General features: G+C 42.9%; 1 protein-coding gene across 14 annotated transcripts in view; it reads left to right on the top strand.

The window, feature by feature from the left end:
* AGBL4 (AGBL carboxypeptidase 4) overlaps positions 1–16,801 on the top strand; it is a 1,457,272-nt gene extending 1,440,471 nt beyond the window's left edge. For 12 of the 14 annotated variants that reach the window (XM_054666701.2, XM_009457345.5, XM_063780628.1 and 9 more), the window contains one exon: positions 4,978–6,421. In XM_054666701.2, the coding sequence (XP_054522676.1) occupies positions 4,978–5,098 (121 nt within the window). In that variant the 3' untranslated portion in view covers positions 5,099–6,421. Of the gene's footprint in view, positions 1–4,977; positions 6,422–16,622 lie in introns of those variants that run through there. The other 2 variants (XM_054666739.2, XM_054666740.2) reach the window with 2 other exon arrangements.
* The last annotated feature ends 7,922 nt before the right edge of the window (positions 16,802–24,723 follow it).

Below are 24,723 nucleotides of genomic sequence, written 5' to 3' on the forward strand. Positions count from 1 at the left end.
AGGACAGCAGTCCTCACATACATGATTATTATGAGATATGTGTTAAAGCACCCAGCACAGTGCTGTCAGTACATGATAGTCTCCTCCCCTCAAGATGTAAAGATTTGGGCTGGAGAGGACACACCCTTGAGAAGTTCTACCTTGGGTCCTCTTCTGGGGCCAACTTGCAGGGCTGCTGAGGAGAGAAGGTCAGGAGGTGAGCCTCCATCCTGTCTGAGGACTTGGCCAGAGCCTGAAGCACTGGGCACTTCCATGACCACTGGCTGTGAACCCAGCTAGCATGAGAACAGTGAGATCACATGGCATCTGGAATGTGCTGGCCCTGCCCTACCTCTTAGACTCATCTCCCATTCCTTCAGTGGTCCATCCTACTTGAAGGACATGACAATGCCCAACTCCCGGCTCCTGCCAGACCATTCTTTCCACTGACCTTTGCCATGACCTTGCTCATGTATGTGGGTGCCTCAGGGCCTTTGCACTGATGCACCTTCCTCCCTATCCTGTTATTGATAAAAACAATATAAATCACCGTTATTTATTGTACAGAGTACTTTGTGTACATTGTATTATTTATTCCTCATAGACATTGTATTTCCCATCTTACAAATGAGGAAAAGGAGACTAAGAAAGATGATGAGAAGGTCTGAGATGCCTGAGGTCAAAGAGTTTTTGGGAGAGCCAGGGTTTCATCCTGGGCTTTTATGATTTGAAAGCTGAATTGAAGTCTAGCTAAGGTTCACCGCAAGTAGAAGTTCATCAGCATGGGTTCAAATTCTGTCTCGGACTCATGTGAGTTATAGGATCTTAGGCAAGTTTCTTGGCCTCTTGAAGCTTTTTTCTACTTACCTATAAATGGGGATAATAACAACAATCTCTAAATATGGTTTTGTAGAATGGATACAATCTTAGTATAGTGCCCAGCAGCTAGTAGATGCTCAATAAATGTTTTCATGTCCTCCAGTTTCTGGGTTGCAGTCCCAGATTTCCAACCAACTCATCAAGACCTAGGGCAAGTCTTTGACTTATTTGTTTGGGTGATGTCTCAGGGCCTATGTTCCACAATGCTATGAGTCATACATCTCTTAGCCCCATGTCATAGAGTCTTCATGACAAGGTATTCTGATACCCTGTCCCAGATTGTTTCTAAATCATCTAGGGTCTTTGTGCCCCACCACCATGGCATATTAGAAACTCTTGCAGGAGAATCACGTCTGTTTCTTGTGCCCCTGAAGTGCCTGTCCTGCATTGTGCATACGTGCATGTATACATTCATTCATTCACTCAGGAAAAGCAACACTTTATACCAGGCCCCTGACAGGAGGGAAGTGCTGGGATGAGTGGCTGATTACAGCATGACCCCTGCCTCTGAGGAGCTCACGTCTAGAGGAAAATGCTCAGTTTATTCTTAGAAGTCATTCGCGATTGGTTAAAGTTCTTAAATGTTTAAAGCTTTATAAAACTCAAAAGAATTCTTAGAATCTCATTTACAAGTTAATTTGGGGATTGTCTCTTTCAGGTCCTCTGCCTAAATAAAATTATCTTGATCCTTAATCATTTTTTTCTTGCATGTTGCATTGTCATATACCAATGAAATGGTGCTGACACTCAGGGAGACCTTAGTGATCCTCTAGACTCTCTTCACGATACAGATGAGGACATGAGGACTTAGGGAGCAGAAGGAGCTGGTCAGAGTCATGTGGTCAGAGCCGGGACTGGAGCACAGGCCCTCACCCTGCAGTGCAGTGTGTTCAGTGTCTACCAGTGAAGAGTTCGTGGAGATGGGAGAGGATGGAACCCCGACACGGATCTAAAGGACATAGGGGAGATCTCAGGGCCCTGAGTTTAACTGTTTATGGCACTTCCTTGCCTTGAGCTTTGGAGCCCTCTTCAGAAAAGATCTAGAGAGCTCCTTCCTCATGAGTTCAGAGTTTTGAGGACTTGAGCTAAATGCACCCACCTTTAAATTAAGAAAAAACTTAATAACCTCCTCCCTATGTACACACCTCTGCCTCATCAAACTATGAGCACCATTTAGCTCTAGATTGGTCAGTAATCCTTTAAAAATGAATTCCCAGGAGGATACAAGACTCTGAGCTCTAATTTGGGATTTAAATACTTCCCCTTTTTTGTATTATTTTCCACCCAAGCATCAAATAGCTTAAGTGAAAGAGCAGTCTGGCTTTAAAGGAAAATTACATGTTTTGACTCAAAACTAATCTTTGTTTTCTCCCATCTCCATGGATAATTACAATATGTCACTTTCTGCTCACACGCTGGCAGAAGCCTGCCGGCATCATTGGATACTGGGCCACCCTTCAGATAGGGTCCCTCGGGAGGGGCAGCAATGTGGGCACAAGAGCTCAGGCTCAGGGGCATGGCATTGATGACCAAAGCTGAGGTCCCACATTTTGTTTAGCACACAGTGGTACAGTCGCAAGCCCAAAATGCTCCAGCAAAGGGGACAAAATCAGACAGGAAGAAGGAACAGAGCAGGTGTGCTTCTGTACGTAAATAGAGCATGAGTGTGGCCTCTGACAAGAGGTGGACTCAGGCTTAGTCACAGGCTGGGAGGGCTGGCTCCATGGTGAGGTTATGATGTGTGTATGTGTGTGTAAGGGGGCTTGTCAGCTCCTCAACACACTGGAGCCCACTACGTGCCAGTCCTTGTGCCAACTGCTAGAGGATTATAAATAGCCCCTGCCCATTGTGTGCTCAGATTTATGGAGGATAAAGGCAAGTACAAATGCAAACATAACAAACAATACTGAAAAGTGTATAAGTACTCAACTATGTATCAGATTATGCCTTCTCTCAAAAACCTTCTATGGCTCCCCATTACCTTTAGGGTAATATTTCAACTCTTCTTGTTATTCAAGACCTTGGCCTACATTTTAAACTTCATTTACTGCTTTCTACCACCCCTCCACCCCTGTGAGCACCCTGTCCCTCCCACCTGATTTCTGTCACCTCGTGCCCTATGCTTCAGCCTGAACAAGTTAGCTGTTTTCTTGCCTCCAAGTCTTTGTACATCCTTTTTCCTCTTGCTGGAATGAGCTCCCTTTCTGCTTGTAGATGGTGAGCTCATAATTATCATTCAAAACTCAGTCCAAATATCACAACCTGTTTCCTTGTCCATGTTCTCTGCCCGAGACAGAGCTGCTTCCTCTCTGCTGAGCTCCTAACTGTGTTTTGTACATACCTCTAGCATGGTATGTCCTGTGGTGTATTGTCATGGCTTCTATGCATGTCTGGCTTCTCTGGTAGCTTCAGTGTCCTCAGTCTTACTTACTTCTGTATCCTTAGTGCATGGTGCAGGGCCTAGCATAGATTAAATTCTAAATAATCCATGACTGTTACTGAGCTGTGGTAGAACTGAAGAAGCCCCCAAAATTATCGACTTCAACCCCTTCACACTAAAGAAAAGAAAAGTGAGACCCAAGCAGAAGTTCCTCTCCTGCCGAATCTGGCAAGTATTTTGTAGCTGGCAGGCGTGTCCAAGAAAACTTCAGAGAGGAAGTGGCATTTGAACTTGGCTTTAACAGACATATGGAATTTTGACTGATGAAATAGAAAGGGGATAAAGGGTATTCCGTGTTGGGGAATAGAGTAGAGAACAGCCAGAAGCAGGACCTAACAAGACACATTCCATGGCAGTGACAAGGCCAGAACGTTTAGAGTAAATGATATGGTAAAGATAAGACAGAAAGTTCATTTCTAGTCATCAAATACTCCTCAAGCACCTACTCCACACCAGACCTGCACTTGGCTCAGGAATTATAGAGAAAAAGCGTACACATCAAACTTATCGTCTCATGAGAGAAAGAGATGAGCAAAGAACCACCTAGAAAACAGCAGGGTGAGGAGCGATGAGATGTACAAAGTGCTACAAAGGCCTGGGGATGGGGGAGGCTTATTTTCTGGGAGTTTGTCTTCCAAAAAGAGGTGAGACTAGAGAGGTAGGGAAGGAAACAGCCTCTGCAGAGCCCTAAAGGTATGGGATGTTTTGCCTTCCAGTGGCTCCTTGCTCTCTCGTGTCCCCATCTTTGGTTGATGGCTTTTTGCCTTCCTAGCCCACCCTCCCTAAGTCCTTCTGCACATTCACTGTCCTCTCTAGCCTCTGCACAACTTATCCCCTTGCCGTCATCCCCCCATGGCTGCCCCAGCTATAACCAAATCTGGGCTTCCCTCTTCTTTTTCCCCATAAAAACATACGTCCTATGCTCCGTTTGGGTGTTAAAAACAACATCCTTCAATGACAGATGAATAGCACCTTGTAATTTATAAAGCTCCTCTTCAACCTCCATTTACTAGAGCCTAAGAGGCAGGAAGGACATGAATTTTTCTCCTATTTTAGAAATAAAGAAATAGAAGTCCAGAGAAGGTAAGGAACTGCTTCAAGATCGCATTGCCCATAAGTAACATACCATGCATGTGCTCCAGGGCTGTATCTCACCTATTCTGGCAGCCTTGTTATGTTAGCAAGGCTCTTCAATGAATGTGGATTTTCAGGCAGTGAGGCTTCCTGGTGGAGGGGGCAGTATGTTAGGGCAAAGTGTCCCTTTATGTGCTGCCACCTATTCTGTCTTTACCTTATTCATGACTCATCAACAGTAAAGAAAAATGGGTGTACCAAGGTCAGAGCTTGATGGGTTACAAAAGCCACGTCTTCAATTTGAATTCAAACTTAGTTCAAGAGATTCTCATATTTATGACACTAACCACTTCCTGACACATATTATAGTTATTGTTTTGTGTAGTTATTTTATACAATTATCTCCTCTCCTAAGCTATAAGCAACTTGAAGACCGTATCAATGTCTGCTCCTTTTTGTCACCTTTAGTGTCTGTGGGAAGAAGACTAGGTTACTGTTCCTGGGAGGTTACAGTCCAGTGGGGAAGATAGACATGCACACAAATGATTTCATCACAGTGTGTATATGGGCTGTCTTCTCTCTTTCTGTTATCTCCCCCTTTGCAGGAAAGAAAAATCCCCTCCTTACAAGCACCCACTCCTGCGGGGCCCAGCCAGCAACTACCCCAACGGCAAAGGGGACAAGAAGAGCTCAGTGAACCACAAAGACCCTTCAACCCCTTTTTAAAGACACGGAGTCCTGGGAGGTCTTATGGGGACAGGAGCATGCATTTTCTGCTGGGGAATGAAATTAATCACTCTTCTCTAGCTTCCAAGGATTTGTGGATTAATGCATAGGCTAGTGAAAGGGAAGGGATACAATGAGAAACTTCATCACTGATTTTCCCTTTTTCCAATGGAAAATCAATTGTAAGCCTTCAGCTCAAAAAGCTCAGGAACAAAATAGGAGATCGGAACCAGGTGAGCACAGATGCTATTTTCTACAACATAGAGATCTTCCAAGATGAGGAAAACCTACACATCCCTTTTAAGAGATTTGACACATATCAGGTCAGTTCTTTCAAAGCCACTTTACATTTTTAAGTTTTATAGTTACTGCAGATGGTTACCTTTTAAATAGGCTTGGTTGTTTACAGCTTTAGAAATGCAGTGTTTGTATTTTCTGATCCAAAACAACAGCAACAACACATGCAACCCAAGGGCAAATGCATCCTAGGGAACAATGGGACAGAATTTTTGAAATCACGGTGGACTTAAATATATGGTCACTGTATCTAAGCTGCATGCTTGCTGATTCCCTCAAACCCCAGCATGCAGATTTAGAAAACTGTTTTGAGAGCTGTTTCCCAATTTCCTGGGTAGTTTAATTAAAATTTTAGCTCTAAAGACAAAAAGCACTGGTCACTCATTTTAAAAGGTTTATTATGGTTAAGGTCTCCAGATCCCAGGTGACAGGGATTAAGCCTGGCCCCTGAAGATGTGGGCATTGCTAATCTGCAATGAGGAAAGGGTGATTGCCAGGCAAGGAAGATGCAAAAGACAGAAGGATGCACCCTGAGGCAGGGAGGAATGATAAAATAAAACAGTAGTAGCAATTCTCAAGGTGTGGCAAGCTAAATATTGTGCATTTTTGTGAAGAGTAAAGTGCCTTTGTATGATGAATGGGTCCAGGGGAGTCTGCTCCCTTCCTGTCTGTGGAAACAGCAGGCTGAGTCACCATGACAGCCTGCTAATTAAAATGACCTCCCGGAAATGAGGATTAGAACACAGGGAGAGGAAGGGAGGCTCCAGGGAGGAAAAGCCCTTAGCACAGAGCTCCACTAAAGCATTTTTTGTTTGTTTGATTGTTTGTTTGTTTGTTTGTTTGGGTTGGAGATTATTGAAGTTTGCTACAAAAATCAAAAAGAAAACTTGTTCTCCTTTGCATGCTAGTTTTCAGAAATGATAACAAAGAGCCATATGTTGATTGGCTACAAATGTCATGTTGTATATACAGCTTCTCCCCTGGGTTCGTTTTGCCCAGAGGAACACAAATAAAGTGTTTTGTGCAGCTCCTCTGTTCCTCTGAGCATTCTTGGCACCTTTCCCTTTCAGTCCCCACTGCTCAAGAACCAACAGGCAAACCCCAAAACTGATATAACCCTGACTTTGAGGTCAGGGACTTTGTTTTCAAAATAAGGGACAACAGTCAAGTCTTGATTTCCAGCAGTTCCCATGTCAAAGTCCTGGGGAGTTTAATTGACTGCAACCACCTTGGCGTGCACCAAGAGTGTATCAGCCTTTTGGAAATGATAGCATCATTTTAGATAGCATGAAAAGAGGCAGATCGCATAAGATGAGAGAGGCAATAGTCTAGATCCATGTTTCCTTGGCCAGGTCACTTCCATAATGTGATCACATATTGGCCCATATATTTAAAACTACATTGATTAATTGGATCATAGACTACACAAACAGCAGGTATAATGATTATTTAAGAGCAAAAACTTGGAGCCAGGCAACTTTGGGTTCTAATTCTGCATTCAAACCCTACTTCTATTTCTTTAATAAAACTGTGTGATCTTAGGCAAGTTATTTAACATCTCTAGATCTTAGTTTCCTCACCTGAAAGATGGTCATAGTAATATCTACCTTGTTATAATAGTTATGAAAGTTTAATGAACTTAGGTGTGGAAAATGTAGGCAAAAATATTTATGTGCTCACTAAATGGTAGCTGTGATCATTTGGAATATGACTGGGAAAGTGAGGTATCTGCAAATCCTTCCCCATTAGAGAGGAATGAGGAGACTGGAGCAGTTTATTGTTTAAAATAAAAAATAGGCCGGGTGTGGTGGCTCACACCTGTAATCCCAACACTTTAGGAAGCTGAGGCGGGAGAATCACCTGAGGTCAGGAGTTCGAGACCAGCCTGGCCAACATGGTGAAACCCCGTCTCTACTAAAAATACAAAAATTAGCCAGGCGTGGTGGCACGCACCTGTAATCCCAGCTACTCAGGAGGCTGAGGCAGGAGAATTGCTTGAACCTGGGAGGTGAAGTTTGCAGTGAGCCAATGAGCCGTGATCATGCCACCGCACTCCAGCCTGGGCGACAGAGTGAGACTCTGGCTAAAATAAATAAATAAATAAATACATACATACATAATAAGAGGGAGTGGGAATAGGAAAGAAAGATCACAGTCTCCAAAAAGCTAAACAGACATCATGGGACAAAAGAAGCAAACTTGTTCTGTGCTGCCCAGAGGTAATAACCAAATCCAGGGAGTGAGTCTCAGTAAGACAGATTTCTGCTCAGGATGAGGAAAACTTTCTAGTGAACTGAATTGCCAACCACTGGATGGGTTCCTTTGGAAGATCATGAACTCCCCATCACCACAGGTGTGCAAGAAGAGTCTGAACGAACATCTGTCTGGGAGGAAATAGAGGGGGACTCCCTCTCTAGGGGGATGCTGGGTTGGAAGCTGAATGCTCCGAAGCATCACCTCATGTCATTTCTCTGGACTGAAATGACATGGGACAGGATGTTACATTTCTGGATGTCAGCAAATGAAGTGTACAGTATAGTTAGTACTTAATGCTAGACACAGTGATATTAACTGTCTCTGAATTACAGCATATATGGACTCTGATAAAATTTCCCATTCCTTGAGAGAGAGAGAGAAAAAAGCTGGCTATAAGGCACCCTGTAGGAGGGTGTGTTTGCAAGATGACTGTCTGCTTTTCCACATTGGCAGAGCAGAAAAAAAGGACTGAGCAAGAGCCCAGGGGTTGTCAGCAGCCCTTTGTGTGGTCTTGGCCTGCTTAGCTTCTCCTTAGCTTTCTTGAACAAGGTTATACCTATGACCTCAAGCTAGAGGGGAAAGGTTTTCAGCACTGAGATGGAGGACAGCACCAAGAGGTGTACAACCAGCCAGAGGCTACTAGCCCACCTGGCTCCAGCAGGGGGCGCACCAGCCTATCTTCTTGTCCAGCCAGGTCTGTCTCAGATTAGAGCCACAGGTGGGTGGAGCTGGCCACCAAAGCAGTGTTCTGTGCATTTCCAAGGAGACAGACAACTATGCAAAAAGTAGGGGTGAGAAGGAGAGGGATCATGACAGGTCTCAACCTGGCTCTCACACAACTCTCCATACTGATGCAGTGCTAGTTTTGCTCTGTATCAGTTCAGAGGTGCAGAGACAGGACTAAAAGTCTGTTTACCCTCAAGCTGCAGCAGACAAACTGGAGGTTACCCAGTTTCTTTGTTGCTAAACCCCCAGCAGAGGAGGTTGGTGATAATGTTTGTTTTGCGGCAGCCGACAGTGAGCCTTTATCTAGAAGCTTTTTCTATTGCCTTTTAAATGGAGGCGGGGCGGTAAACACAGAAAGAACTAGTATCCTTTCACTGTAACTCAACTGACACACCTGAGACCTGCCTTAGAGAACCCAACTCATTTTTCTACATAGTAAGAACAGAGCCAACTATGGAAGTGTAGGCTGATTAACATTTGTGCAGCATCGATTCATACATCCAGATGTTTATTGAACATATACTGTGTGTCAGGTGTAGTGCTAGATCCCTTTGTATCCATTGCCTTATTCAATGTTCCCAACAGTCCTATCAGGTAAGTATCATTTTCTACACTTCGAAGATGCGAAAAAATGAGAACCCTAAAGGTAAACACCTTTTTTTTACACCCATGTGGCTAGTGAGAACCTGGATTCAAACACTGCTCCCCTTACACTACTTTGTGCTGGGCCTTATCCATTTGTCTCCAGGTAAAATCAGGTCAAAAAAAGAAACAGGTTAAAGCAGAATAACAAGTAAACAATGGCATCATTTAGAGGTAGTGGGGGATAGGGAGAGGGGAAGGAAGCATGTTAAGTTTACAGGCTGGGAAAAATGTGTAATGATTTCAGGACTTTTTAGCACTTGCTGCTGAAGCCCTGCCTTCTTCCTATCTCTCATTCCCACACACCTGTCTGACCTTCTTCTAGGCACTCCAGAGTCCTCCAGAGAGCAGCGTTTAGGCAAGGGGCCCATTTATCCCTTGACATGCAGAGGGCCCCTGGAATCTCAGCAGGGTTGTTGGACCCATCGTGACACTCTCTGGGTTACTGGCCCCAAGCAGATAATCTAGCTCTGGTTCCCTATCACTTCCTCCATCTGGGGTATGCGAAATAAGCCTACTATGTCCCTCATTTCTTGTTCGGAATTCTTCCTCTAAGTTCCTGCCTTCTGAGCACTAAAGAAGTCCGGTACCTTTTGGCTGAGCTCAGCCAAAGGGGCATCAGGGCCACAAAGAAGAGGGGAGACATAACGTAATAGGAACAGCCCGAGTTTAAAGTCAGGCCAACCTAAGTGTGAATCCCAGCTCTTCTGTTAAGCTGTATGGCTTTGGGCAAATAATGTAATCTCTTTAAGTCTCAGGATCCTCATCTGTAAAATGAACTGAATAATATCTACTTCCTATATTTATGGTGAGAATTGAATATAATAACATCTATAAAATACCTGGAACTGAGTAAAACTCTTTTCTCAAGCCATCTTCACCCCTGCTCTGCCTCTCATCTGCTTGCTAGAGTTGGAAATCCCTTCTCTAGAGCCAAAGCTTTTCTTCTCCCCAGATGATGTACAGACAGAAGTACAAATGCTTCTTGAGTAGAGGACAAGAGTGAGAGGAGTGTCCAGAAGAAAGGCAGTCACACTGAGGGATCAGTGTCAAGCCAGGGACCTAGGTTTTATTCATCTCTGTAGCCTTAGCACTTAACACAGATTACATAGCAGAGTCTGTGCTCACTGAGTGTGGAATGAATAAATAGTGGGTATGGTGAGAGTGAGGTCACCCAAAAACCCTGAACCCTTGAGGGAGGGGAAAGAGGCTTTGGAAGTTGGGACTCTGAACAAATGGGAAGACAGTGTTGAACATGATATTCACCCAACCTCATGTGAGGCTGAAATAACAAGACTAAAAAGAGAAGGGGGAAATAGGTTCTACAAGATACCATGTTTTGTCAAAATCATAGCAAACAAATCTTACCAGGATACATACAAAACTTTTTTTATGTTACTTTGATTGGCATGCAACATCTCAGGGATCATCTTTATGAAGTAATCATACAGATCTGCTCTGCCAGCTGAAACTCAGGACTTCCCCAAGGCCCTCACATATCTGTCTTCATACACCAAATTCAGGTGGTGTGCTGGTCAGGGCTTATTTTCTCAACTTTGCAGATGAAGAAATTCAGATTAGTGTGATTAATCTCATGCCCGTGGTCCACAGCCAGTAAGTAACTAGGACAGGATGTGGACCCTGGATACAAACACAACTCTACCACACCTCTCTGTCTCTCGGTTCAGCCCCAGACCTCGACACTAAGCCCGAACAAGTCAGAAAGTCATCCCAATGATGCCTATTATAACTCCTTAATGCTTAAAATTTACTTGTTCCCCTAAAGACCTGGGATCTATTTTTAGCTGACCCCATGTCAATCTTAAGTCCAAATCTGCTTCTCTCCCTGGCATCAGCTGCCTTGGTTAATATTCTCTTTTTCCATCTAATTGCTCAGGTTGGAAGCCCTGCTCTTGCCTTAACTCCTTTATGTCTTTCTCCCTACACAGCTGACCAACCACCACGTCCCATTGCTTCTGCCTCTTTGGTGTGTCTGCCTTCAAGTAGTATTATGGAGTGACTCTGAGTCAGATAGACCTGAATTTTAATTTCAGCTCCACCACTTGCTAATAATCTTATAAATCATTTAGAGCAGTTTACTTGCCCCATCTCTAAAATGGGACAATAATGCCTATTGGCAGGTTTGTTGTGCATTTCCCTCCCTCTATCCTTTCCATGCTTTCCCTCCTAGCCACTCCCACCATTATTTCCTACCTGGATTGCTGGAATGGCCTCCCTGTCTCCAGATGCTCTCCTGTTAACCCATTCCCTGCTTAGAAGCTTCCAGGAGCTCCATAAAACATGACCCCATTTTATGGTACTTCTTTCAAATTAACTGTCCAAGCCAGGAGCCTGGATATCATCCGACTTTTGTGTCTTTCATGCCCCATTTCTGTTCAATTGCCAAATCCCACTGGTTACTCCCGCTTGTTCTCTCTAATTTCCAGGCAACATCTCTATTCCTCTTAACTAAGAAAATCCTTCTCATCATTCAAGACTTAGCTCATGTGTCCCAACTTCATGATATCCTCCCAGTCTTAGCAGTTGTCATTAATTGCTTTCTTTTCTCGGTTGCCCTAACACTTTGCTTATTCATCTGTTTATCAATTTTTTTTTTTTTTTTTTTTTTGAGACGGAGTCTTGCTGTCACTAGGCTGGAGTACAGTGGCACGATCTCAGCTCACTGCAATCTCTGCCTCCCGGGTTCAAGCAATTCTCCTGCCTCAGCATCCTGAGTAGCTGGGACTGCAGGCGCGCACCAACACGCCCAGTTAATTTTTGTATTTTTTTAGTAGAGATGGGGTTTCACCATGTTGGCCCGGTTTGTCTTGATCTCCTGACCTCGTGATCCACCCACCCCGGGCTTCCCAAAGTGCTGGGATTACAGGTGTGAGCTGTTGCGCTAGGCCTGTTTATTAATTATTTCACTCAGCTGATTGTCACCTCCCCCACTATCATTTAATGTCTTTGGGGGCAAAGTTCAGGTTTTATTTGTCTTCACACCTCCCATAGAACCTAACGGTTCCAGACAGGTCAGAGGCACTCAGTAACTATAGCAGAATAAAAGAAAGAATGAACGAAATCTCAAATCCAAAATTCTATCCTGACCTCACCCTGATAACTGAATCCTAATTATGGCTTTATCTTCCCAAAGCCTCAACCTCTCTGAGACATTCCACAGCTCAGATTTCCTCTATGGCTTCGTTTACCTACAGAATTAAGCTCCAACTCAGCATTAAAGGCAGCATAGTATGGTAGAGTGATTTAGACTTAGAGTCAGCGGTCCTGGATGATCTTCATGGCCCCAGGGTCCATGGAGAGATGGAGGAGACAGATTTACTTAATCCTCCAACAGTTTCCTGAAAGCTAAATTCTTTTTCACAGCCCAAGGCAGTTAGATTCTTTTTTCTATAACAATAAACATCATAACAATTGTTGCTGGTGTGGTTATAACTACTACTTCTGCTGTTGCTATTACTACTAGTAAAAACATTGCTGTTGCTATTACTGCTACTGCTGCTTCTATTACTAATCTACTTCTACTGTTATTCCCATTACTACTCCACTGCTGCTTCTATTACTAATCTACTTCTGCTGTTATTCCCATTACTACTCCACTGCTGCTGCTGCTCCTACTACTATTACTGCTGCTGTTGCTGGTACTGCTAATCTAATGCTACTACTGCTGCTGCTACCACTACTACTGTGGATATTGCTGCTACTACTGCTGCTATTACTAATCTACTCCTCCTTCTCCTCCTGCCACTGCAGCTGCTACTGTTACTGCTGTTCTGCCCTGACTGAGTGCTTACTTGGCTCCAGGCCCTGTACTGATTGCTTTGTCTTCCATGATCTGATACAATCCTCACAACACCCCTATGAAGTAGGCATTATTCTCCTCATTTCCCTGCTAAAGACACAGAAGCTTAGGGAGACTAAGGAATCTGACCAAAGTTGTGCAGCTTGTTATAAGTGGAGGAGCCTGGGAGTCATCAGACTCTAATGCTTGTGTTCTTTTCATTTTCCCCTCCTCCTTTTTGTGTACAGTCCTAAGACTGACAGTACAATAAATATTTAATGCTGGTTATAAAAAGCCTCCACCTCAGGGAGCTCACTGGTTTATGTTTGCTCCTGTGCATGACCTCATTTTGCCTGATTCCCCTGAGTCTTGCTTTAGGCGGTCTCCTTTGCAACTGGATGTCCCCATATGTCCTGTATGCCTGAGTCTCTTCCTTTGAAACAGCTGCTGTGCAATGATTGTCTTAACAGGCAGGATTGGTGCTACCCTCAGAATTATAACAACAAGCGAGGTGCTTTGCCAGGATATTAGGATGGAGTGGTGCAAAGGACGCCCAGCTCCTTCTATTAACCCACCTCTCCCATACTCCTGTGTTATAAAGAGGGTGCTATGTCACTAACTAGAGGGAGTTTTCCCAGGAAATATCCCCAAGTCTTCCTCTTCCTCTAACCCAAGCCACATTCTATCCTCAACTCCCAGAACTCAAATTGTCAAGTCAAATGGATTTAAAGATGTAGCCGTTAGGAAACTGGGTTCTGCTCCCAGCTCTGATACTGCCTGGCTGTATTAGACATTAAGTAAGTCTCTTGTCCTGGATGGAGTAACCCCAGAGCTTCAACTGGTTTCAGTTTCTTACTGTTTGGTATGGGGACATAATCTTCAACTGACATACTCCTCAGCAGAAAATAAAAGAAAAAGAGAATCGTGAGGATCAACTGAGAAGATAAATGGGAAAGTACGGTATTTTGAAAAACATTTTCCAATATTTTCTTTCTTCTGAGACCTCATGAAGTTCCCTACTTCATCCATGCTTTTAACCTGAAGTGTCTCATCACTAATTTATCCAACACAAATAATGAAGCATCTGTGTTTGCTAGGCACCTCCCCATTCCTCTCTGCTGCCCTGATTTTTACTGATTCTACAAGACCCCTCCTTCAGGAAGTCTTTCCTGGTGCACTGGCCCTGAGCTTCTAGGGAACCACTGTCTAAACACATTTCATTTGACACTTGGTAATGGCTTTGGTATTTCACTTTTATTGTGTATCAGCTCTCTTACCAATTCAACTTTCCATTTTCTTGGACTGAGATGTTTAGAGAGGGCCAAAAACAGTCTTACTCATTTATGGGGCCCAAGAGCCTTAGCATAAGTCCAGAGACAGAGAAGCCATTCACAGATAATTTGTGGCTGTTGCTGCTGCTGCTGGTGGCGAAAATGAGACTGAGGATGCCTGCTCCAAGCAGAACATTTTGGTGACGCTGACACCCCTCCTTTTCTCTCTCCCTCCAGAAGTTCACAAATAAAAGCAACCCTGAAACTTCTGGATAAAGTGGAGCAAACCTAGCTTATAGGCCCATATAGGAAGTTGTGAGACTTTAGGCTAATAGTATCCATAGGGAAAAAAAACAAAAAAAAAAAAACAAAGGAGAAAGCTGGGGAGAGACTACGACAGGTAAAAGAGATAAATTGACTATGATGTATTTGAGTGTATGTGTGTGTGTGTGCTACCATTATGTGAACATCTTATGTGAATAACTTCTTTATATTTGTGTGTGAAAATGCATAAGTTTGTTCAGTTGTGAATGTTTTTACTGAATATTAGATGACAGATCATTGTCAAATCTAAGCAGATTTTTTTACATCTACTCATAGTCAGAGGTCCTGGGTTAAGCTGCTGTTTGAAATTCTGTCTACTTTCTTGACATTTCATCCATATTAATGGATCACCCCTCTGCCCCAGCCTCCCAGGGACTGTGCTCAGCACGATGTCAGGGCCACCTCTCCTCTTTCCCAGTCCCAGTGAAGGTTGATCCTGGCTGATTCAGCCAAGCCAGTCCCTCTGGGGTGGAGAGCTCACCAAGAGCCCCCTTTTCAGACTCTTGTCTCCAGGTGATCTTGTGTTTAGGTGTCTTTTCTGTATTTCAGCTTTGTGTTCCTGTCTTTCTCTTTTTTTCTCTCTCTTCAGATCAGCCTTGACTAAAGGTTGAAAAACATTGCTTGTGTGGTGTTATGAAGAAGGGAGAGGTAGTTCTCCTTAATACCCCTAATACCTCTCCAAAGTGCTCCTGGAGCTGAAATTCCATGATTCCAGGGGGTTTGTTTCTGTTCAATTTCAGAAGCACTCACTGAGGGCCTGCTCTAAAATAGGTCGAATACCAGGTGGTGGTCAAAAGTGAAGGGCACACAGCTGTGAAATACAGTCACACACCACCTCACAATGTTTCAGCCAATGATAGACTACCCGAATGACAGTGGTCCCATAAGATTATAATACTATATTTTTATTGTACCTTTTCTATGTTTAGATTTTTTTAGATACACAAATGCAAGCATTGTGTTATAATTGCCTACAGCATTCAGTAGAATAACATACTTGATGGGTTTGTAGCCTAGGAGCCATAGGCTGTACCATGTAGCCTAGGTGTATAGCAGGCCACACCATCTAGATTTGTGTAAGTACATTCTATGATGTTCACACAATGATGAAATCACTTAACAATGCATTTCTCAGAACATATCCCTGTCATCAAGCAATGCATGACTGTACTTCTTTGCTCTGGCCTAAAGAGCAGCTCCACGGAGCTTGAGACTTTGCCTTTACTGAAAAGCAAATACATGGGGTGGGGACTTTCAAACATTAAGCCTGTTTGTCATACGTGCCTTAATTCATTCTTTTCTAAGTTAAATATTCATTCTTTCTTTTATTCATTTATCCTTAGGGAGGCCATGTGGTTTGGTTGAAAGAGCACTAACCCAGAGCCTGGATTTAAGCCTAATTCAGCTGCTGTCATTTCCCCTCTTTGAACCTCAACTTCCTCACCCACAGAATGGAATTAAGAATGATTGCTGTTTCTAAATCACAGGATTACTTTGAGGAATTTCAGGGAAAGTGAATGCAGTGGGGAGAAAGAACTCACATTCTCTGAGTTCCTACTAGAGGCAGTACTTTGCATGCATCCATTCTGTAGCCATACAATAGGAAGGGGATGGGGACAAGTGAGGACATCAGGAGCAGGGACAAAGGCCTAGAAATGATCCATTAGAAGGAGTCTTAACTGGAAGCAGAGAGACCTGGAATCTAATTGCAATATATTCCCAGCATTTATATAACTTTAGAAAAGTCACTCTCCCTCTCTAAGCCTCAGTTTTCCCATCTACAAAATGGAATCTGTTGAAGTAGGTGATCACTAAGGGCTCCGCCAGTTCTGCCATTTTGGGTCTCTAGGAACACCCCCTTCAACCCACTTGCCTACCCTAAAAATGATCTCACACTGACCCCAGTATGCATGTCAGGTTGCTAAACCCTAATGAGGACTAGGTAGTGAAGTTTCTTTCTTTTTTTTTTTTTTTTTGAGATGGAGTCTTGCCCTGTCGCCCAGGCTGGAGCGCAGTGGCACAATCTTGGCTCACTGCAACCTCTGTCTCCCAGGTTCAAGCGATCCTTCTGCCTCAGCCTCCTGAGTAGCTGGGATTACAGGTGCACTCCACCATGCCCAGCTAATTTTTGTATGGTAGTGAAGTTTCATACTTAGTTCAGCAACTCTGGTGGTGATTCCCACCTTCCAAAGATTCTTTCTGTCCTCAGACTTAATGCTGAACCAGAGACCTCTGGAGAGGTGAGACGAGCTGGTGACACCAAGAACCTTGCATACAAGAGATGCAGTACTGAGGACCTAATTAACATCACCGTGCAGTAGGCACCATGGAGCACACTTGAGCTGCCAAAGAGAATAATAAAGCAGTGTTTTATCTTAAGTGTTGGTTAACAGTGAGTAATAAATAGACCGTGTCTTATTTACTATGCCTTCCCTGCACAGGCCTGCTATGGCTGACCTAGACCTTGTGAGACAGCATACCCTGATTTCAAAGGTGTGCATTATAAGTTGCTTGTCAAGCAGCTGGAGAATTGGGCTTCTGACTGGATGTTGTAATAGACTCATGCAGAGATGTGGGCACAAGAGTCTGGAATCTGATGTCTGACAGATCAAACTTAGAGTCCTGCTCTGCCACGATGTGGCCTTGAGCCATCCCTGTGAACCTGTTTACTCACTTTAAAAATGAGATTAATTAATGTCTGGGTTACAGGAAGGTTGTGAAGGGTGGATGATGAGAAGATATAAATAAAGACCAAATGAAAGTGTCCCACAGAGGGTAGGTATTGTTCTCAGTCACATCCACATTACTCTTATGCTTAGTATTTCTAAGTCAGTCAAACCAACACCCTGACATACATTATAAATGGGTAATGTGGCCCCTCATTATAACTGACTAATAATGTAACAGGGTCTTTACCAACATCAGGTGGTCATTTGTCCGCCTCCAAGAGTGTCTTCTCTCTTCTCACTATAATATCAGCATTCGTTCATTCCTTAGTAAGGTTTACCATGGTATCTTAGTTTGGGTTCTTCCAAAAGCAGAGACTGCAACAAGGAACTGACAGCGAGTAGTTTATATGCCAGGTGATACCAAGAAGCAGAGGTAATGGAGAGGCAAAAGAGAGACCAACAGAGAGAAAAAACAGGAAGGGTGTGTTAAAGAGCTAATTATCACTAAGGGGAAAGGGGCCTCGATCCCTCTCAGGACTTTCTAAGCAATGATTTAAAGACTCTCCTCAGAGTTGAGGATTGCCCCTTTGGGTGTGAATTCCCCCTTGCTCTTCTGCAAGGCTGATCCCTGAGGCAGCTGAGATCCACTTGATGAGGGATGCAGACCAGGTGCATGGAACTGTCCATCGCACTGCACTAAGTCAGTGGGCTGAGATGTGGGGCAGGCAGCACAAGTCAGGTGGGCTGAGATGTGGGGGGCAGGCAGCACAAGTGTCTGCTCTACATGAGTTTTACAGATAAAACATAATTTGGTTACCCATTTCCCTTTTTTTGGATATTTAGGCCACTTCTCATTTTTTGGCTTGGGCTTGGAAAGGTCAGCGAGCATGAGTGCCTTTTCTTTTCTATTCCATGGCTGGGAAATTTGGTAGAAACAGTGTTGGAGTCAACTCTCCATCCCAATAATCCAGCATAGTGCCTGCACAGAGTTAAGTACCCAGTGATTATTTGCTGAGGGAAGTAATGGATAGATGGATGGGCATATGGATGTGCAGATGAACCTTCTCCTTTGTAAGAATCATTTCTGTGTACAAATGGGGGTTGGTGAATGGAGGTTGGAAGAGGTTGGATGCAGATGGACTTTGATGTATAGGGTAATCAACATGGGGCATGGGCAGGTAAGTCAAGAAGCCCTCAGAAGAAATGAATCTAGCATTGGATCAAGTGACCCGGGTCAAGGACCTATCAGTGCTGGGCCTATTGACTGACTTGGTCTGACCTGGTGCTCCAGCTTGGAATCAATACTACAAATGGGAGCCAGAGGAGTAGCTGAACTGGGATCAGAAAAAAGAAGCTCCCAGGAAGGCCAGAAGCCTGAAGGTGGGACTCAAAGAACCTCAGATTTAGACACTCCTAAAACTTTGCAAAGCCTTGCCCTTACTTACTATCAACTCTGATATTGCATGAAAACTGAATTTCCTTTCAACAATTAGTGCAATTGACCAGGAGAAAGGAAAACAAAAACAAAATATTTGAGATTTTATGTATATTTTTTTAGATACCTTTTTTTAATTATAGTTAAAATCTTGAAGACCAATTTCTACAAGTAACATTTCCTTTTTTATTATAAACTTAATGCTATTTATTTGGAAACTTTTGAAATTTGAAAAATAGGAAAAAGCATAAAGAAAATAACCCATCACCACCAAAAGAGATAAATTTTTATATATTTTTAGTATATTTTTAACAATATTGAAGTAATTGTATATTTACACTTTTAGATACTTTTTGTCATTGGGGTCCCCAGCTGAATTGTGTAATGTAGAATTCTCATGTACATTTCTCCATGCCATCGAATATTCTTTGAAAAAATTAATTTTTACTGATTAATATTATATTATACGGCTAAAACATAATTTGTTTACCCATTTCCCTTTTGTTGGATATTTAGGCCATTTTTCATTTTTGTTTTGGGAGCAGGTCCCCCAAAATCTGTCCATAAACTGGCCCCTAAACTGGCCATAAACAAAATCTCTGCAGCACTGTAACATGTTCATAATGGCCCTAACACCCACTCTGAAAGGTTGTGGGTTTACGGGAATGAGGGCAAGCAACACCTGGCCCGCCCAGGGCGGAAAACCACTTAAAGGCATTCTTAAGCCACAAACAAGAGCTTGAGCGATCTGTGCCTTAAGGATGTGCTCCTGCTGCAGTTAACCAGCCCAACCTATTCCTTTAATTTGGCCCATCCCTTCGTTTCCCATAAGGGATACTTTTAGTTAATTTAATATCTATAGAAACAATGCTAATAACTGGTTTGCTGTTAATAAATATGTGGGTAAATCTCTGTTCTGGGCTCTCAGCTCTGAAGGCTGTGAGACCCCTGATTTCCCACTTCACACCTCTATATTTCTGTGTGTGTGTCTTTAATTCCTCTAGCACCTCTGGGTTAGGGTCTCCCTAACAGAGCTGGTCTTGGCAAGTAGCGTCCATCATGGGGGCTCGAATCCAGGTCAAAGGGTCGCCAGAGCAACGGTTGGAAAACATGGAACTAAGCTGGAGGACACCCGAGTACTCTTAAAGCAATCCCCATGGTGAGTAAGAAGGGGAGTTCGAAAGCATCAGGGTAACAATGGGACAAGTGTGGGGTCTGGTTCATTTCACCTTGGAACTTTTTCACACTGAGGAGGAGGAGGAAGAAGAGTATAGCGAAGAACAGAAGAGGTTACAGGTTTATTTGCCAGCTAAAGCTAAAGCAGCAAAGGAAGGAGAGGTTCATCCCTACCCTTCTGCACCCCCTCATTATTATTTTAAAGGAAAAGACCCTCCAGATCATTCTTTTCTGGAGGACACTGGGCAAAAAGTAGTTGCCCCAGTGACTGTTCGAGCAGTGCCTCAAGCAATCGCTTTTAGTTCTATTCAGGCAGGAATTCAGCAAGCTAGACGAGAGAGTGATTTAAAGGCTTGGCAGTTCCCTGTTAGAATACACCCCCCAGATCAACAGGGAAATATTACAGCTACATTTGAGCCTTTTCCTTTTAAATTACTCAAAGAATTTAAACAAGCTATTAATCAATATGGACCAGGTTCTCCTTTTGCAATGGGACTGTTAAAAAATGTTGCTGTTTCCAGTCAGATGATTCCTACTGACTGGGACGCTCTTACTTGAGCTTGTGTAACTCCTGCTCAGTTCTTACAATTTAAAACTTGGTGGGCAGATGAAGCTCCCATTCAGGGTGCTCGCAATGCCCAGGTCCAACCTCAAATTAATATAACTGCAGACCAACTTTCGGGGGTTGGCGGCTGGGCTGGTTTAGATGCACAACTGGTCATGCAGTATGATGCCATAGAACAGCTTAGAGGAGTGTGCATTAGAGCTTGGGAAAAATCACTTCAGGTGGGGAGCAATACCCTTCCTTTAGTGCTATAGAGCAGGGACCAAGGGAACCATAGGTTGATTTTATAGCTCGGTTACAGGAGTCTCTTAAAAAGGTGATTGCAGGTTCAGCTGCTCAGGATACAGTGTTGCAGTTATTAGCTTTCGACAATGCTAATCCCGATTGCCAGGCTGCTCTGCGACCTATCAGAGGGAAAGCACATTTAGTTTATTATATCAAGGCCTGTGATGGTGTCGGAGGTAATCTGCGTAAAGCTACCTTGTTGGCAATGGCAATGGCAGGACTGAGAGTGGATAAAGGAAATTCTCCATTTCCTGGAGCTTGTTTTAACTGTGGGAAGCGTGGTCATACTAAAAAAGAATGTAGAAAAAATCAGCGAGTCAGGCCACCAGATAGGGGAAAAAAGAAAACTGTTGAGCCTGAAATATGTCCAAAATGTAAAAAAGGAAAACGTTGGGCTAATCAGTGTCACTCTAAGTTTGATAAGGAAGGGAACCTGATTTCGGGAAATGCCATGAGGGGCCTGTCCTGGGCCCCATTCTAAACTGGGGCGTTTCCAGCTCAGGCCATTCCCTCACCCCTGTACAATGTCTGTCCCCCACCACAGCCAGTAGTGCCACAGTAGATTTATGCTGCACAAAAGCTGTGAGCCTTCTGCCTGGGGAACCCTCGCAAAAGGTCCCAACAGGAGTCTGTGGACCCTTGCCAGTGGGGACAATAGGATTACTTTTAGGAAAGTCTAGTTTAAGTTTAAAAGGCGTACAAATACATACAGGAGTCATTGATTCAGATTACAATGGGGAAATTCAAATTGTCTTATCTACTTCTGTTCCCTGGAAAGCAGAGCCAGGAGAGTGCATAGCATAGCTCCTGATTGTGCTGTATGTGGGAATGGGAAAAAGTGGAATTAAATGAACAGGAGGATTTGGAAGCACAAATAAACAAGGCAAAGCAGCTTATTGGGTAAATCAAATTACTGATAAATGCCCTACCTGTGAAATAACTATTCAGGGAAAGAAATTTAAAGGTTTGGTAGATACAGGAGCGGACATTTCACTCATTTCTCTACAGCACTGGCCATCCGCGTGGCCAGTTCAACCCGCTCAATTTAACATAATTGGAGTTGGTAAAGCCTCTGAAGTATATCAAAGTAGTTATATTTTGCATTGTGAAGGGCCCAATGGACAATCTGGGACTATTCAACCAATTATAACTTCTGTACCTATAAATTTATGGGGAAGAGATTTATTACAACAATGGCAGCACAAGTTCTAATTCCAGAACAATTATATAGCCCTCAAAGTCAACATATGATGCATGAAATGAGATATGTCCCTGGTATGGGACTAGAAAAAAATTTGCAAGGTTTGAAAGAACCACTTCAAGTGGAAAGTCAAAGTTCCCGCCAAGATTAGGATATAATTTTTGATGGCAGCCATTGTTAAGCCTCCAGAACCTATACCTTTAAAATGGTTAACAGATAAGCCAATTTGGATAGAACAATGGCTGCTAAGTAAAGATAAACTGGAGGCTTTAGAGAAATTAGTTACTGAACAATTAGAAAATGGGCACATAGCTCCAACATTTTCCCCTTGGCATTCTCCAGTTTTCGTAATTAAGAAAAAATCAGGTAAATGGAGAATGTTAACTGACTTAAGAGCCATCAATTCAGTTATACAACCTATGGGAGCATTACAGCCAGGATTGCCTTCTCCTGCTATAATTCCAAAAAATTGGCCTTTAATAGTCATAGATTTAAAAGACTGTTTCTTTACTATCCCTTTAGCCAAGCAAGACTGTGAACGGTTTGCATTTACAATTCCTGCAGTAAACAACCTGCAGCCTGCTAAGCATTATCATTGGAAAGTGTTGCCACAGGGCATGTTAAACAGTCCCATAATTTGCCAGACGTATGTGGGGCAAGCAATTGAACCTACTCATAGAAAATTTTCAGTGTCACATTATTCACTATATGGATGATATACTTTGTGCTGCCCCCACTCAAGAAATATTACTCTAATGTTATGATCACTTGTAAAATTTGATTTCTCGTGCTGGTTTAATCATAGCTCCTGACAAAATTCAGACTACTACTCCTTACTCCTACTTGGGGAACTTAGTAAATGACACTACCATTGTGCCACAGAAAGTAACCATATGTAGGGATCAACTAAAAACATTAAATGACTTTCAAAAATTACTAGGGGATATTAATTGGATACAACCTGCTCTAGGCATTCCTACCTATGCCATGAGTAATCTGTTTTCTAACCTTAGAGGAAATCCTAGTGTCACTAGCCCTTGGCAATTAACAAAGGAGGCTGAGGCAGAGTTACAAGTGATTGAGAAGCAAGTCCATAAAGCTTGAAGAAATAGAATAGATCCAGAGAAGACTCTAGATTTGCGGATTTTTTCAACTCAGCATTCACCTACTGGTGTTATTGTCCAAGAACAGGACTTAATAGAGCGGCTTTTTCTTCCACATACTAATTCATGGACTCTAACTCATTTAGATCAAATCGCTATTATGATAGGGATTGGGAGAACTTGGATTGTTAAATAACATGGATATGATCCTGGAAAAATTATTGTCCCTCTCACGAAGGCACAAATACAGCAAGTTTTGTAAATAGTCTTACTTGGCAAACCCATTTAGCTGACTTTGTGGGTAGTCTCGATAATCATTTTCCTAAAATGAAGCTGTTTCAGTTTTTGAAATTAGCTAATTGGATTCTCCCCAAAATTACTAAATTTAAACCAATTGAAGGTTCTGAGAAGGTTTTTACAGATGGGTCTAGTAATGGTAAAGCTTCTTATTTTGGATCGAAAGGTAAAGTTTTCCAGACACCCTCAGCTCAAAAAGTGGAGCTTGTAGCTGTAATTGAGGGATTGACTGCTTTTGATATGCCTATTAATGTGATTTCTAATTCTTCATATGTGGTTCATTCCACACAGTTAATTGAAAATGCTCAGTTACGATTTCATACAGATGAACAACTGATGACTTTATTTACCCAATTGCAAACAGTAGTTAGAAGTAGAATGCACTCTTTTTACATCACTCACATTGGGGCTCATACTCCTCTTCCAGGACCTTTGACTGAAGGAAATCAAATGGCTGATCGCCGAATTGCTAATACAATATCTAATGCTAGATACTTTCACAATTCAACCCATGTTAATGCCTCTGGTCTCCAATGCAGATACAGCATTACCTGGAAAGAAGCTAAAGCTATTATCCAGTGATGCCCAACTTGCCAAATGGTACATTCTTCATCTTTTACAGGAGGATTTAATCCTCGAGGACTGGAACCTAACTCTCTTTGGCAAATGGATGTCACACATGTTCCCTCATTTGGGAGACTAGCTTATGTACATGTATGTGTGGACACCTTTTCTCACTGTGTCTGGGCTACATGCCAATCAGGAGAGTCTTCTGCCTGTGTTAAACGTCACCTTTTGCAGTGTTTTGTGGTGATGGGCATTCTGGCTTCTATTACAACAGATAATGCCACAGGCTATACTAACCAAGCTCTAGCCACATTTTTCTCTATGGGGAATATTAAACACATTACTGGTATCCCATACAATTCTCAAGGACGAGCCATAGTGGAAAGAATGAATCTCTCCCTAAAACAGCAGTTGCAAAAGCAGAAAGGGAGAGACAGAGAATATGGAACACCACAGATACAACTAAATCTAGCATTATTAACTTTAAATTTTCTGAGCCTGCCCAAAGGCCAGAAGTTATCAGCAGCTGAACAGCATCTACAAAAACTAGCTGCAAAGACAGAAACAGAAAAACTGATTTGGTGGAGAGATCCAATAACAAAAAGTTGGGAAATAGGTAAAATAATAATTTGGGGTAGAGGTTATGCTTGTATTTCTCCAGGCCAAAATCAACAGCCGATTTGGATACTATCAAGACACCTGAAACCTTATCATGAGCCAAATGCCAAGGAAGCGACTCCTGAAGGATCCCAAGGACCCCTCAGTTGCAGCCATGTTGAGGCTGACACTGAAGAGGACCCCAACTCTCATGAGCAACACCTGTCAAACACAGCCACCCACCTGGGGACAGATCAAGAAGCTATCACAGATGGCAGAAGAAAATCTGAGGAAAGCAGGACAACCAGTCACAATGAGTAATTTAATGGTAACTATAATAGCGGTTATCACCACTGCCATGAGTGACAGTGGTGACACAGAGAACAATTATACTTATTGAGTATATTTATCAATC

The sequence above is a fragment of the Pan troglodytes genome, chromosome 1 (genome assembly GCF_028858775.2).
Source record: "Pan troglodytes isolate AG18354 chromosome 1, NHGRI_mPanTro3-v2.0_pri, whole genome shotgun sequence".
NCBI classification, from domain to species: domain Eukaryota; kingdom Metazoa; phylum Chordata; class Mammalia; order Primates; family Hominidae; genus Pan; species Pan troglodytes.